General features: G+C 47.9%; 1 protein-coding gene across 1 annotated transcript in view; it reads left to right on the forward strand.

The window, feature by feature from the left end:
* The window catches only part of WNT6 (Wnt family member 6), a 197,581-nt gene extending 180,356 nt beyond the window's left edge, over positions 1-17,225 (forward strand). The window contains exon 4 of the mRNA XM_089683575.1: positions 12,750-17,225. Coding sequence (XP_089539701.1) covers positions 12,750-13,211 — 462 coding nt within the window. The 3' untranslated portion in view covers positions 13,212-17,225. The remainder of the gene's footprint in view (positions 1-12,749) is intronic.
* The last annotated feature ends 243 nt before the right edge of the window (positions 17,226-17,468 follow it).

Genomic DNA, 17,468 nt, shown 5'->3' on the forward strand with positions numbered 1-17,468 from the left:
ATAGGGGATCATGGGGCCCCTGTGTCCTTGCCCAAACTCCAAAAAGCCTATGAAAAAGGTACCAGGGGCATCTCATGGGGCCCCCTACTGACCCCGGGCCCTCGGGCAGTGCCCGAGTTTCCAAATGGTCAGTCCGCCCCTTCTACTGTACTGATTAAACGAAAATCATGCAATCTGGTGTTGTACGAGAAAAATGTTTGCGCTTGTCCCTTCGGATATTGTCGTACGAATTGTCGTGATCGGCTCTCGAAAGCTGTGTACTGACGATCCGATTATCGGACGATCGGTCCTCGTATGAACATTTTTGTACGATTTTCTGATAGTGTGTATGAGGCATTACAGAAGAGGTCTAGCACTAGAATTATTGCTCTTACTCTAACGTTTGCGGCGATGCCTCACATGTGTGCCGTGAACACCGTTTACATATGCATACGCGACTTACTTATGCGTTCACTTCTGTACGGAGGGCGCTATAAAAAACAATTTTCTTATTTATTTTATTTGTACACTTTATTTTTTTTTGGTTTATTAATTTTTTACCTGTTACATGGAATGTAAACATCCCTTGTTATAGAAGTAAGCATGACAGGTCCTCTTTAAGGAGAGATCTGGGGTCAAAAAGACCCCAAACCTCCCCTTTATCTTTAAAAGCAAAATATAATAAAAAAATGTTTTTGATCTTTTGCTTTAAAAAAGAAAAAAAATGGTTTACATCTGCCCCGGACCGAAAGTGCAGACCAGGATATTACCTTGTAAAAGTAGCATCACTATGCTGGACATAGCCTGTGCAGAGAGAAGAGCTATGGGAGGGGTCCAGCAGGCCACACTCACTATATAAAACTACAGGAGGGGGCGGAGACAAGACCAGTCCCCCTGCACAAGGAGAGAGAGCAGCAGTGAGCGGTCTTTATTGCAGGAAGGTAAAGCCTCACACTGGATTACTGCACAGATCTGCAAGAAATACACAAAGCATGCCAAGGCTCAAGAATACACATGAGCAGGGCTTTTTTTTCAGTGGGAACTTGGAGGAACGCAGTTTCGACACCTCCAGTACTGAATGTATGTAATGGCCAGAGGTGGTGGGGTGTGCTGGAGGGTCTATTGTTGCTGGCTACTTGGGGATCTATTGTTGCTGGGGAGGTCTATTGTTGCTGGGAGATATCTACTGGTTAGGGAGGGGTCTACTGTTGTTGGAGGCTCTATTGATGCTGAGTGCTGGGGGAATCTATTGTTGTGGAGGGATCTGTTGTTGCTGGGGGGTCTATCATTTCTGGTGGGGAGCTATTGTTGCTGGGGGGGGTCTTATGTTGCTGGGTGGTATCTACTGTTGAGGGAGTGGTCTATTGTTGCTAGCTGGTGGAGGGTCTAGTGTGGCTGGCTACTGGGGGATCTAATGTTGCAGAGGCGTCTATTGGTGCTGGGGAGGTCTATTGTTTCTGGTGGGATCTATTATTGCTGGGGGCCTAAATATGTTGCTGGGAGATATCTACTGTTTAGGGAGGGGTCTACTGTTGCTGGGGGGGTTTATCATTTCTGGTGGGGAGTTATTGTTGCTGGGGGGGTCTTATGTTGCTGTGAGGGATCTACTGTTGAGGGAGTGGTCTATTGTTGTTGGCTGCTGGAGGGTCCATTGTTGCTGGCTACTGGGGGATCTATTGTTGCAGAGGCATCTACTGTTGCTGGGGAGGTCTATTGTTTCTGGTGGGGATCTATTGTTGCGGGGGGGATAAAATATGTTGCTGTGAGATATCTACTGTTTAGGGAGGGGTCTATTGTTGCTGAAGGGTCTATTGATGCTGACTGCTGGGGGGAATCTATTGTTGTGGAGGGATCTATTGTTGCTGGGGAGTTCTATTGTTTCTGGTGGGGGGATCTTGTTGCTGGGAAGGGGTCTTACGTTGCTGGGAGGGATCTACTGTTGAGGGAGAGGTCTATTGTTGCTGGCTGCTGGAGGGTCAATTGTTGCTGGCTGATGGGAGATCTATTGTTGCTGGGGGGTATTTGCTACTGGGGAGAATCTATTGTTGCTGGGGGGAGATATTGTTGCTGGCTGCAGGGGATCTATTATACTGCTTTTCTTAGTAACAAATCAGTAACAAATTCTATACAAATTACTTAGCACCACAAAATGATACTTAGTTCTGTATTTTCTAAAATGAACAGCACTGAGAAGTGGTCAGGTGGTGGAACCTAGGGACGGTGCTCGGAGGTGGGTAGGGGGTGGAACCAAGGGACGGTGCTCAGAGGTGGGTAGGGGGTGGAACCTAGGGACGGTGCTCGGAGGTGGGTAGGGAGTGGAACCAAGGGACAGTGCTCTGAGGTGGGCAGGGGGTGGAACCAAGGGATGGTGCTTGGAGGTGGGTAGGGGGTGGAACCTAGGGACAGTGCTCGGAGGTGGGTAGGGGGTGGAACCTAGGGACGGTGCTCAGAGGTAGGTAGGGAGTGGAACCAAGGGACGGTGCTCGGAGGTGGGTAGGGGGTGGAACCTAGGGACAGTGCTCGGAGGTGGGTAGGGGGTGGAACCAAGGGACGGTGCTCAGAGGTGGGTAGGGGGTGGAACCAAGGGACGGTGCTCAGAGGTGGGTAGGGGGTGGAACCAAGGGATGGTGCTCGGAGGTGGGTAGGGTGTGAAACCAAGGGACGGTACTCGGAGGTGGGTAGGGGGTGGAACCTAGGGACTGTGCTCGGAGGTGGTCAGGTGGTGGAACCTAGGGACAGTGCTCGGAGGTGGTCAGGTGGTGGAACCTAGGGACAGTGCTCGAAGGTGGGTAGGGAGTGGAACCTAGGGACGGTGCTCAGAGGTGGGTAGGGGGTGGAACCAAGGGAGGGTGCTCAGAGGTGGGTAGGGGATGGAACCTAGGGACGGTGCTCGGAGGTGGGTAGGGGGCGGAGACAAGGAGTGACTGGGAGAAGGGGAGAGTACCTGAACCTGTTCTCTGAGAAAAAAAGCCTGGCCCATGAGGAATGGATTTAGACAATATTCAGGAATTCAGCTTAATAGAGCAATAATATTTTTATTTTGGGAACTGCTCCTTTGTAACGGCAGGAAAAATATTTCTCCACGGTTTTGCTTGAATGGGTCATGTTCTCATGGCCGCCCCTACAAATAATCCCCAACATTTATCATATTTATAATACAATGTTACATTCATTAAAGGATAACTCCGCTTTTTTGGGTTTTTTTTATTTTTAATTAAATTTTTAAAAATACTATAGCATATACAAAGGAGACACAAGTCCTTCTGTAATTAAATGTTATTAAAACATTCCTTATCAATCTGAGGCACCGTAATTTTCTGTAAAATGCAATATGGCTACCTGGAGGAGTTCTGTACACAGATGGTGTATGGAACTCTCCCCAGGAATGTCATTACCTGCTTGTGTGATTGGCTGACTGATTTCCCAGAAGTCTGCACTAAGATACAAGTCAGATATTAAGCATCCCCGGCAGCAAAAATGTCATTATTGGTGCGATACTCCCAAAGGGAAAAACACGTCTAAAGGGATGCAGACCCTGCCACTTTCCTCATTAGAGCCCTGCAGGTACAGCAGCTGATTGACAATTGTGAAGTCACTCCCATACAGATTCATTCTGCATATGGACACAAACAGCTATTTCTTCAGAATAACAAAAGCTAAAAATATGCAGCAAAGCTTGTCACATCCTTGCAATATAGACCATATAGAATATAGACCAAACATAGATCACCCAGAGGGGAATGGTTTTTTTTCCCAACAAAAGTGGAGTTACTCTTTAACGTGATTTTAAAGGATCAATAAAAAAAATGTTCTACTTACCTGCCCTGTGTAATGGTTTTGCACAGAGGTGCCTCAATCCCCCTTTTCTTGGGTTCCCCCTTGTCTCCTCCTCCCTGCCGAATTCCCCCATTGCAAGCTGCTTGCTATGGGGGCACTTGTGCGGCTTGCTTATGAACCACGCTCTGTGAGTCCATTGACACACAGATTGTAGCTCAGCCCCACCCCTGCTCCCTCCTCTCTGGCTGTAATTGACAGCAGCGAAAGCCAATGGCTCCCACTGCTGTATCTGAGCCAATGAGGAGGGAGAGAGCAGAGAGAGCTGCTGCTGTCGGTCACAGCACTGGATCAAGATGGGGCTCAGGTAAGTATGGTGGTGGGGGGGCTGCATGTCTTATATCTTAATGCAGAGAAAAAAACTTCAGCCTGTATAAGCACTTTATTGGTGATCCACTGTTAATCTCTATAAAACCTTAACCACTTGCGTACAGTGGTGATTTTTTTACACGCATTAGAAATCTGCCTTTTTGCTAGAAATTACCCCTAAAAAATAGTGTGGGAGGCAGGAGGAGGATTCAGGCTTGACTTTTACAGGAAAAGTCAAGATTTGCATATAACTGCAGCTGACTGTATGTGAAGATCTACTGATCATTTTAGCATGCTTTATTCAGTGAAGGCCTCTAGTTTGTTCTTTATTATTGTGTTTGTGACTTTGTGACAGGTGTACTGCACTGAAAATCATGGCCGTTTTATTAGCATCATGGGCCCCTGGGCAAAGTAATGCTCTGGGGCCCTTGCCAGCGTGTCCTAATTTACACACCTACTCTCAAGAATTAAAGTATAAATAGTTGGTAGAAATAAACATATAATTGTTAGTACTTTCAATAAAATGGATTTTAAACGAGAAGAAAACATGCCATAAATCAAAAACAAACACAACACAAAGGGCACAGTAAGGGGGGCTTTGGCAGCAGAGCACAGTACAGGGGGAGTCAGGAGGGCACAATACAGGGGGAGTCAGGGGGGCACAATACTGGGATCAGGAGGGCACAGTACAGGGGGAGACAGGGGGGCACAATACTGGGATCAGGAGGGCACAATACAGGGGGAGTCAGGGGGGCACAATACTGGGATCAGGAGGGCACAACACAGGGGGAGTCAGGAGGGCACAATACAGGGGGAGTCAGGGGGGCACAATACTGGGATCAGGAGGGCACAGTACAGGGGGAGACAGGGGGGCACAATACAGGGATCAGGAGGGTACAATACAGGGGGAGTCAGGGGGGCACAATACCCAGATCAGGAGGGCACAATACAGGGGGAGTCAGGGGGGCACAATACCCAGATCAGGAGGGCACAATACAGGGGGAGTCAGGGGGGCACAATACTGGGATCAGGAGGGCACAATACAGGGGGAGTCAGGGGGGCACAATACTGGGATCAGGAGGGCACAGTACAGGGGGAGACAGGGGGGCACAATACTAGGATCAGGAGGGCACAATACAAGGGGAGTCAGGGGGGCACAATACTGGGATCAGGAGGGCACAATACAGGGGGAGTCAGGGGGGCACAATACCCAGATCAGGAGGGCACAATACTGGGACCGGGAGGGCACAATACTGGGATCAGGAGGGCAGAATACAGGGAACGGGAGGGTACAATACTGGGATCGGGAGGGCAGAATACAGGGAACGGGAGGGTACAATACTGGGATCGGGATGGTACAAGGGCACAATACTGGGACCGGGAGGGCACAATATTGGGATCGGGAGGGCACAATACTGGGATCGGGAGGGTACAATACAGGGATCGGGAGGGCACAATACTGGGATCGGGAGGGTACAATACTGGGATCAGGAGGGCACAATACTGGGACCGGGAGGGCACAAACATGGGATCGGGAGGGCACAATACTGGGACCGGGAGGGCACAATACCGGGATTGAGAGAGCACAATACCGGGATCGGGAGGGCACAATACTGGGATCGGGAGGGCACAATACTGGGACCGGGAGGGCACAATACCGGGATCCGGGATCAGTAGGGCACAATACAGGGATCGGGAGGGTACAATACTGGGACCGGGAGGGCACAATACTGGGACCGGGAAGGCACAATACAGGGATCAGGAGGGCACAGTACAGTTTCCGGGATTGCTGCCCAGGCCATCCTGCGACAGCTTAGTAAAAAACATGACTGACTGTCCCGGCAAATACGGGGCAGTTGTTGGCAAGTATGTTGTAATGCAATGTTATCATGGGCGTGCCCGGGGGGGGGGGGTGCATTAAGACTGCTCTGTTAAAATGATTCTTTTATCTCATTGTTATCAGTGAACATTCAAAATTGCTATTTCTGTCTTTTGCCTCAGTGCACCATGTCTCCCTCTAGCGGCTAACATTGTTTACAACAACAAATACTTCCCAAGTCAGCTGAGCCAATCTGGTTTGCCAATTGCAGCAAACAAATAAATATCGGGAGTTCACGGTCTGCCACCAACCGATGGATGGAACATTTCATTGTCATACTAACTCTAAAGCAGTGATTGACTGCACAGTAATCTGAAAGGGCTGCGACCTAACTCACCAATGACCTAACCTACCACTGCTCTCCTAGTAACATCCTTAATGGGACAGAAACCTTGAAATTCTTCTTATATATAGAAACCAAAAAAAAAAGTTCCTTACTGGTGCAGAAATTGGCAACACTTTGAACGCAGTGCATGCCGTCCAATAGAGAACGCAGTGCATGCCGTCCAATTGAGAACGCAGTGCATGCCGTCCAATAGAGAACGCAGTGCATGCCGTCCAATAGAGAACGCAGTGTAAGTCGTCCAATAGAGAACGCAGTGCATGCAGTCCAATAGAGAACGCAGTGCATGCCGTCCAATAGAGAACGCAGTGCACGCCGTCCAATAGAGAACGCAGTGCACGTCGTCCAATAGAGAACGCAGTGCATGTCGTCCAATAGAGAACGCAGTGTACGTCGTCCAATAGAGAACGCAGTGCATGTCGTCCAATAGAGAACGCAGTGCACGTCGTCCAATAGAGAACGCAGTGCATGTCGTCCACTAGAGAACGCAGTGTACGTCGTCCAATAGAGAGCTCAGTGCATGTAGTCCAATAGAGAAGGCAGTGCATGTCATCCAATAGAGAACGCAGTGCATGTCGTCCAATAGAGAACGCAGTGCATGTCGTCCAATAGAGAACGCAGTGCATGCCGTCCAATAGAGAATGCAGTGCATGCCGTCCAATAGAAAACGCAGTGCATGTCGTCCAATAGAGAACGCAGTGCATGCCGTCCAATAGAGAGGCATCCTCATTGTTGGGAGGAAGTACGGCGTTGCTAGTTATACAGAGTGATATTAGAGTCAGGGGCTCAGGAGAAGATCCAGCTAGAGCTATGTCATTATTTTTTTTCAGTTTTGGATGGAACAAGGAAGGGTTAGAAACATCTGTCATGCTTTTCCCCACTGGTGAGTTCCTGTCACATTTTACCCTTATTGTAGGTGTCACCTTGGCAGGAAGTGAGAAAAATTTCCACAATGGGGACACAGCAATAAAAGCCTGGCAAAGGTTCTGTTCCTTCCCACTGATGATCTGAGACTAAACATGCACAAAGCACAATGCAGGATTCCTAAAAAGAATTTAAAAAATGAATTAAATAAAAAAAAATTAAAAATGTCTGATACACCATCACAGATACTAAAAATAAGGGGAGTATTCTTCATTTCAGGGTAGTGGCCCTGCACAGCACAGCATAGTGGATTAGTGGTTAGCCCTTGTAGTTAAGTCGTCTTTGGGTTTGAATTCCAACCAGGACCGTGCCTGCATGGAGTTTGCATGTTTTCCCTTTGCATGGCCTGCTGGATCCCTCCCACAGTTCTGCTCTCTGCACAGGCTATGTACAGCACAGTGATGATATCCCTGCAACTTTTGGCCAGAGGAGAGATCTGGGGGAAAATAGACCCCAGATCTCTCCATAAAGAGGACCTGTCCTGCAGCCAGTGGCATCCCTAGGCAGGTGCGGGAGGTGCGCGTTGCACCAGGTGACACCTACCACACGGGGTGACACTGGACCCGCTCCACGAATAGGTAAGTTATAAAGCAAGCAGACGATCCCCGCAGGATGGATCGGATCTGCGGATTGGGGAGCATAATAGATCGGACTCTGATCCATTATGCTCAATCCGCAGATCCGATCCATTCTGCGGGGACCGTCGGCATGCAACCTATACGGGGTGACACCAGACCCGCTCCACGTAAAGGTAAGTTGTAAAGCAAGCCGACGATCCCGCAGGATGGATCGGATCTGAGGATTGGGGAGCATAATGTATCGGACTCCGATCCATTATGCTCAATCCGCAGATCCGATCCATTCTGTGGGGATCATCGGAGGGGGTGTCACCAAGTGTTATCGCACCGGATGACACCAACCCTAGGGACGCCCCTGCCTGTATGCCTATGTAAACGGTGATCGCATCACACATGCGAGATATCGTCGCGAATGTCAGAGTGAGAGCGGTAATTCTAGCGCCAAACCTCCTGTGTGACTCTAAACTGGTAAACTGTAAAAGGTTTTAAAACATCACCTATTGAGATTTTTAAGTACCGTAGTTTGGCGCTGTTCCACAGATGTGTGCAATCAAAACCATGACACGTAAGATATCTATTTACTTGGCTTTTATATTTTGCGAAACCATTGAGTGTTATATTGTGTTTTTGTGCATTAAAAGTAGAGTGTATTTTTTCCAAAATAAATGCGTTTGAAAAACTACTGCGCAAAGACCGAGTGACATAAAAGAGATAAAATTCAAAACATTAACAATCACATATAAAGCCATTTATAACTCTGCCCCAAATTACATCACCGATCTTGTCTCCAAATATCACCCAAACCGTCCTCTCCGCTCCTCCCACGACCTCCTGCTGTCTAGCTTCCTTGTCTCCTCCTCCCATGCTAATCTCCAGCACTTCTCCACAGCCTCCCCCATCCTCTGGAACTCTCTACCCCAATTTATCAGACTATTGCCTACTCTGCTCACTTTTAGGCAATCTCTGAAAACTCTTCAGGGAAGCCTATCCTGCCCACAGCTAATAATGGAATCTTCTACTCCTCCTACTAGTCCATCCCCCACAGTTACTACCTTTTGTACCACTAGCCCCTCCCTCTTAGATTGTAAGCTCCCAGGATCAGGCCCTCCTATCCCTCTTGTATTGAACTGTATTGTTGCTGTATTGTCTCCCGTTATATTGTAAAGTGCTGAGCAAACTGTTGGCGCTATATAAATCCTGTATAATAATAATAATATATAAATCCTGTATAATAATAATAATAATATATAAATCCTGTATAATAATAATAAATATATAAATCCTGTATAATAATAATAATATATAAATCCTGTATAATAATAATAAATATATAAATCCTGTATAATAATAATAATATAAATCCTGTATAATAATAATAAATATATAAATCCTGTATAATAATAATAATATATAAATCCTGTATAATAATAATAATAATAATAATAATAAAAAATTGCAGCAACAACTATTTTATTGTCCAGGGCCTTTGCTTAAAAAAATATGTAATGTTTGATACTAAGTCATTTTTTGGCAAACAAATGCTGAGAAAGGTCAGAATTGGCCCAGATGGGAACTGGTTAAAAAAAGAAAAACGGCAGGTTGTCTGCAGGTAGTGACCGGGCTGAGCCTGAATGCCAGACAGCTCAATGATAATGACTTGACATATATATCTTCTCCATGGAACCTTTGCTGTAGCTTTCAGTATTCCACCGAATGTCCTGATAGTTTATCATTCAGGCAAATTCTGCCCTAAAGAGATCTGCGTGTTTTCTTTTTACTGTAAGAAACATTTTGGAAGACGCTCACTTGGCACGGCCGCCGTACCCCCCTGCAGGCTGTCTCTCTCTTCCAGTTCTAAAATTTGTATGTCAATATAATTGTAGGTTTAGCACTGTTCAAACTTGTTCGACTGAGAATATAAAAAGTGCAGGAACTCGACTTTCCAGGGGACACGGCACAACTCTGCTTCTCAAAGAATGAAGGAAGGAATGGACGCCGTAATAATGGATCCCATCCTTCACTGCCAGGGTGTACTGTACTTTTATCGTATGCAGGGTTAGGCCTCTCAAAATTAGAGGTTTTTGCTTCCCCAAAACTCCAGGTTAAAATTGAAAGATTTCTGTGAAATTTTGCCATGTAGGCTTTGGAGTCAAGGAATGGGCAGGAGGGGCGGCTGCCCTGGGCGCAGTGGTATCATGGGAGGTGGAGGAGGGCAACGCTTACAGGGATTCCCTTCCTCTGGATAATGGTTCAAACTTGTGATCTCCAGCAGGGGCGGACTGACAACTCATGGGGCCCCCGGGCAATAGGGGATCATGGGGCCCCTGTGTCCAGACTAAAAAAAAAGCCTATAAAAAGGTACCAGGGGCATTTCATGGGGCCCCCTACTGACCCCGGGCCCTCGGGCAGTGCCCGAGTGCTCGAATGGTCAGTCCGCCCCTGATCTCCACTGGCTTTGAAAAGTTAATGGCTTCATAAAGAAGCCATAAGAAAGGTGCCCATAGTGTAGTACTTTTAAAGTGAATTTATTTAATCCAAGAAATGACAGTAGTAAAAACAGGTACACTGACCATGAGTAAAGATGGCCGCCGGACCAGCACGTGGCTCCAGCGGCGTGACGTCACAATGCGTTGAGGGAACCTGTAAGCAGGTGGCTGACCCTATCCATCCTAAAGGGGACCTCTGGAGTAAGCAGACGTCATCCATTGACCGCAGAGCTGCCCATTCCTAGACGGATGTCCTACATATACCTACCGTACCTCATAACCTAAGTGCCCTATATTATATGGATGGATATATTAATGCGCATCTGGTAAGTGCGCATTCCTATGCGCATCTGGTAAGTGCACATTCCTATCATTTCTTCAAAACATCAGCATATTGATATCTGCTCACTTCTGGATTCATCTCACTATATATGCATAGACTTATTCGCATTTGGATTTTATTATTTTTATTGTGACTATATTTATTTGAGCGCTGCACTTCATGATTTATATTGTATATCTATGTATGTTTTCACACTGAGGCGTTGCGTTTGCGGTGCGGTGTAAAAACTCCTGCCTGCAGCATCTTTGGGGCATGTTTGGGGAGTTAAAAAAAAAGCCCCAAAACTCCTCATCTCATTGAAATCAATGGAAAAACGCCTGAAAAATGCCTCGGAGAAGCAGTTTTGGTGCATTTTTTCAGTCACGTGACCTTTACAAAAAAGCCCAGAAAGAGCGGTAAAACCTTGCTGTGTTTTTGTGGCGGATCAATGTGAAAGTAGCCTTAGTCACCGCTCTCCGTTCTGCTCCTCCAGTGCTCACTGGAGCGCCAGGCTGGCTCTGGCTCTCAGCTGAACACTGAGAGGCGGAGTCACCTGTCAATCAGGCAGCCAAGTGGAACCCGACATTATTGTCGGGATACTTCCCGAGCGTGGTGTGGCTCTGCCCAGTCAGCTAGTAGTGGACAATAGCCCACTATCAGCTGACTCTGGGTCACAAGAGATTAAAAAGTAAATGTAATCCTGTAACCCACAAGAGAAGTATGGTCAAAAAATGGATTGCCATTTGTACTTCGTCTAAAATCAGGCTTACAGCTTTAGGTGGAGCTCTTGTTAAAGGGATGTATTCAATAAAAAAAAAAACTGCCCTGTGGAAATATATGTGCAATTGTGCTGTGTGAATAGGAGCAAAAACAGATGTTATCAGGCTATTTTCCCTCAAGGTCAAATGTTTCTCAATTTTGCAGAATCAAGAAAATACCAAGTTATAGCCACTAGATGGTGCTGATGATTCTTTGAAGTCAATACTTATTTGCAGTGATCATCAGCTCCATCTAATGGCCATAATGTGTGCCCACTGTTGTCACCATCAGGGAACCCTCCGGGAGACATCGCTGGAGTGCATGTAGACAGGAAGTAGCTATAAAGAGGTGGCAGGAGATCCGCAGCACTGAAATGCAATGCATATAAAAAGGTGAAAATATGTAATTTTGTGTATAAAAAAGGGATACCTGTTTATATTATAATTATTATTATTATACAGTATTTATATAGCGCCAAAAAGTTTACTCAGCGCTGTACATTATAGAGGGAGACAGTACATGAGACAATACAGTAACAATACAGAACGCGAGGGGTTCGAGGGCCCTGCTCCTTGGAGCTTACAATCTAAGAGGGAGGGGATAGTGAGGATGATATGCTGTGGTTTAGAAAACAAAAGGGTTTACATTTACTTTAAAGTGGTTGTAAACCTCAGACATGAAATATGAACAAAGCCTATCCCTCTATAGAAAGCACCATGTTTTCGCACTAAGCGTAATTTCTCTGTGTCTCATTCTTCTGCTCTCAGCATGAGTCACTTCTGACAAGTTTTTCTGACACCAAGACTAAAAAAGGTGACAGGGGAGGGAGTGCCAGCTGATTGACAGCCTGAGCTCTGTCCCTGTGTGAAGGGGGTGTGTCCCTTCCCTCCAATCAGCTCTCAGAGCTCTACTCACTGAGCTTTGCAGAGTGTGACATCAGATCACCGCCCACTGCTTCTGGAAGATGAGAAAAGCTGTGTAAATTCTGCACTTTAAATGGATGTAGAGGAGAGAGAGCTGCAGATAAACAGGTACAACTTAGGTAGGAGCAGGTCGGACTGACCATTTGGAAACTCGGGAGCTGCCCGAGGGCCCGGGGTCAGTAGGGGACCCCATGAGATGCCCCTGGTACCTTTTTCATAGGCTTTTTTGAGTTTGGGCAAGGACACAGGGGCCCCATGATCCCCTATTGCCCGGGGGCCCCATGAGTTGTCAGTCCGCCCCTGGGTAGGAGGAGTTGTTTCCTCTCTGTGGCCGGTCACTTCACTGGGTATATGGAAGGGTTTACAAACCACTGTAAGTCATCTCTTACACTTTCCTGTTTTCTTGACCGCAGGCAGTGAAAAATTACATGAGGACGGAGTGCAAATGCCACGGCCTGTCCGGCTCCTGTACCCTGCGCACCTGCTGGAAGAAGATGCCCCACTTCCGGGAAGTCGGAGACCGACTCCTAGAGCGCTTCAACGGAGCCTTCAAGGTCATGGGTGGGAATGACGGCAAGACCATCATCCCCGTCGGGCACAACATCAAACCCCCCGACAAACAGGACCTCATCTACTCCGCCGACTCTCCCGACTTCTGTCAGGCCAACCGAAAAACCGGCTCGCCAGGGACTCGGGGCCGCGTGTGTAACAGCACGGCGATGGACGTGGGAGGATGCGACCTCCTGTGCTGCGGCAGGGGGTACCGGGAGGAGACTGTGGTGGTGGAGGAGAGCTGCCTGTGCCGCTTCCACTGGTGCTGCGTGGTGAACTGCAATAAATGCACGGTGAGAAAAGAGCTCAGCATGTGCTTGTGAGACGGACTCCGGAAAATGCGAGCGCGGCGCGCGTCTAAGTGGACCGCCAATATGGACTCCCGCTCCGCCCCCTCTACGTTTATAAAAAAGGAGGAAAGCTTTTGCTGGATGTCGCGTGATCCGCCGTGGCGCGGATCATACCTGAGCAGTCACTTGACCTCTTCAGCCTTGGCGGGACGCAGATCAAAGTTGATCAATAAGGGGGCGATCAATAACTTTTTATAGGTTATCTCCAGGACAGCACATATATACAGAACCGTATCCATAGACAAAGACAAAATATTTTTGTGGATAAAGCTGATTTCGATCACTTTCACAGAGTTGTTCCAAGGCGTTCAGACCGTTTTCCTCCATCACATGGCAGAATGAAAAAAAAAAAAACCTCCATGTGTAACCACATTACTCCATCCAAAATAGAAATGTCAGTTGAAAATGGACCTATATTGGTATTCTGCATTTTTGTAATCTGCAATGGGGCTCCCTGCTGCATATCCAACCTTACAGAATAGAGGGGGGCTGAGGACTCCTGCACCCCCACTCTGCTGCATGTCCAACCTTACAGAAGAGAGGGGGGCTGAGGACTCCTGCACCCCCACTCTGCTGCATGTCCAACCTTACAGAAGAGAGGGGGGCTGAGGACTCCTGCACCCGCCACTCTGCTGCATGTCCAACCTTACAGAAGAGAGGGGTGCTGAGGACTCCTGCACCCGCCACCCTGCTGCATGTCCAACCTTACAGAAGAGAGGGGGGCTGAGGACTCCTGCACCCGCCACTCTGCTGCATGTCCAACCTTACAGAAGAGAGGGGGGCTGAGGACTCCTGCACCCGCCACTCTGCTGCATGTCCAACCTTACAGAAGAGAGGGGGGCTGAGGACTCCTGCACCCGCCACCCTGCTGCATGTCCAACCTTACAGAAGAGAGGGGGGCTGAGGACTCCTGCACCCGCCACTCTGCTGCATGTCCAACCTTACAGAAGAGAGGGGGGCTGAGGACTCCTGCACCCGCCACTCTGCTGCATGTCCAACCTTACAGAAGAGAGGGGGGCTGAGGACTCCTGCACCCGCCACTCTGCTGCATGTCCAACCTTACAGAAGAGAGGGGGGCTGAGGACTCCTGCACCCGCCCCCCTGCTGCATGTCCAACCTTACAGAAGAGAGGGGGGCTGAGGACTCCTGCACCCGCCACTCTGCTGCATGTCCAACCTTACAGAAGAGAGGGGGGCTGAGGACTCCTGCACCCGCCCCCCTGCTGCATGTCCAACCTTACAGAAGAGAGGGGGGCTGAGGACTCCTGCACCCGCCACTCTGCTGCATGTCCAACCTTACAGAAGAGAGGGGGGCTGAGGACTCCTGCATCCCCACTCTGCTGCTGGCCCTGTGTTTCTGTGCTTTAGCAGTGTGCTAAAAGCCTGTAGTAGACATGACTGGGAGCCATCCAGATCTTACACTGCATAAGGAACTTTAGTTATCTCACATGTATTCTGGGTACTCCATCTAAAATCAGACTTACAGCTTTAGGTGGAATTCTTGTTTAAGGGGTGTATTTATTAATAAAAAAAACCAAAACAAATGCACAGCTATTCGTCTTCTAAAAATGTCATGTTCTGTGCAAATGGGGCAAATGGGACAAATGTTATTAGGGTATTTTCTCTCCAGATCAAATATTTTTCATTCATGCAGAATGGAGTACATGGGGAACAAATTGTATTATGGCCAATAGATGGCGCTGATCATTGAATATAAATGCTCATTTACTATGATAATCAGCTCCATCTACTGGATGTAATGGGCGCTGCACTCTGGGGAAAAAAAGGGACGTTCTATTTATGTGTAGTGTGTTCTGGCGCGCTGTAACAGGAAAAAGATTAACATAGATGAAAAAAAATAAAAGGAAAAAGAACCAGAATGAATGGAGTGCAACACTGTGCCACACCCAGGGGCGGACTGACCATTTGGAAACTCAGGCACTGCCCGAGGACCCGGGGTCAGTAGGGGGCCCCATGAGATGCCCCTGGTAACTTTTTCATAGGCTTTTTTTGAGTTTGGGCAAGGACACAGGGGCCCCATGATCTCCTATTGCCCGGGGGCCCCATGAGTTGTCAGTCCACCCCTGGCCACACCACATGGCATTGCACATGCATTATGTGCATGGTAATGCAAGCTTTATGGTGTAAATGAGCCCTAACCAGGGGCGGACTGACCATTCCATCACTCGGGCACTGCCCAAGGGCCTGGGGTCAGTAGGGGGCCACACGAAATGCCCCTGGTACCTTTTATAGGCTTTTTTGGGTGTGATTTGAGTGTGGTCAAGGACACAGGGGCCCCATGATCCCCAATGGCCCGGGGGCCCCAGGAGTTGTCAGTCCTCCCCTGGCCCTAACCATTCCACACGCTATCCATAAATATTATTAATGATCACAATAAAAAGATTTGGATTTACCCCAGGTTCACATTTAAGCGTTTATTCGCCGCATTTTGCAGAAATGCACTACAATCCATTTAACATGATTTCCTATGGGACACGTTCACATCTGTGCGTTTTTACCCAGTGCGTTTTTTGGAAAGGTTCGGGGATTTTTTTTAACGCAAAAAGTAGCGTTTTTAGTTCTATAGACTTCAAAGGAAACGCTGCAGAATAGCACATAGTTTTAAATCTGCCTAGCAACAAGAAAAACAAAAAACACAAAACACGGCAAAAACTTATGTGCAAAATAAACGCAAAACGCACTGCAGAAACGGATCAAACACAAACTGCATAGGTGTGAACCTAGCCTTAGATAGGCGTCATATGGAGGGACTGATTTACTAAAGGCAAATAGACGGTGCACTTTGCAAGTGCAGTTGATCCAGAGCTTAGTAAATGAGCAGAAGCTCTGCTGATTTCTATCATCCAACCACGTGCAAGCAAAAATGCTGTTTTTTATTTTCCTTGCATGTGATTGGGTATTCTTTGCAAAGTCATGCTTTACCTCATTTACTAAGCTCTGGAGCAACTGCACTTGCAAAGTGCACCGTCTATTTGCCTTTAGTAAATCATCCCGCAAGGCTTTGTGCACACAGGAACGTGCATACATTGTTATTTTGCATCCAGGAGGCCGGCGAGCTGCATACAGCTGTCTATAGAAATGAATGCCCTGATATACTCGCACCACTTCCAGCGACATCCTTCTCCGACTTGTAAAAAAAATCTTTTTTTTTTGTTTGTTAGAAAACTAATTAGAAACCCCAAACATAATATTTTGTAAGCAGAGGCCCAAGAGAATAAAATGGTGGTTGCTGCAAATTTTTAATGTACATGATATTTACCCAGTGGTTTTTCATACGCATTTTTTTTTTGAGCACCATCCCTTGGTCCAACCCCCTACCCACCTCCAAGCACTGTCCCTTGGTTCCACCCCCTACCCACCTCTGAGCACCATCCCTTGGTTCCACCCCCTACCCACCTCTGAGCACCGTCCCTTGGTTCCACGCCCTACCCACCTCTGAGCACTGTCCCTAGGTTCCACCCCCTACCCACCTCTGAGCACCGTCCCTTGGTTCCACCCCCTACCCACCTCCGAGCACTGTCCCTAGGTTCCACCCCCTACCCACCTCCGAGCACCATCCCTTGGTTCCACCACCTACCCACCTCCGAGCACCGTCCCTTGGTTCCACCCCCTACCCACCTCCGAGCACCATCCCTTGGTTCTCCGCCCTTCCCACCTCCGAGCACCGTCCCTTGGTTCCATCCCCTACCCACCTCCGAGCACTGTCCCTAGGTTCCATCCCCTACCCACCTCCGAGCACTGTCCCTAGGTTCCATCCCCTACCCACCTCCGAGCACCGTCCCTTGGTTCCATCCCCTACCCACCTCCGAGCACCGTCCCTAGGTTCCACCCCTGCTCAGTATTTCTCCTTTTAGAATAGACAGAGCACAGTGATATTTTGTGTTGCTAAGTAATTTATATAGAATTTGTTAATGATAACAAGACAAGCAGTAAAACAGATTCCCCGCATGCAGCAGCAATAGACCCTCCCCCCCAAGCAACAGTAGATTCCCTCAGCAACAATGCCCCCCTGGCAACAAAATACAATCCTAGAAACAGTAGACCCCCAGCAGTAATAACAGATCTCTCCAGCAGCCAGCAACAATAAACCCCTCCCTTAATAGTAGATCCCTTCATGCAATAATTTCCCCCCAGCAACAGTAAATCACCCATCAGCAACAACAGACCTCTCCATCAGCAATAAACCCCCCATGCAAAAAGTAGATCCCCT

This window comes from Staurois parvus, unplaced genomic scaffold (genome assembly GCF_062004578.1).
Source record: "Staurois parvus isolate SC_StPar_1 unplaced genomic scaffold, SC_StPar_1.0 ptg000315l, whole genome shotgun sequence".
NCBI lineage: Eukaryota > Metazoa > Chordata > Amphibia > Anura > Ranidae > Staurois > Staurois parvus.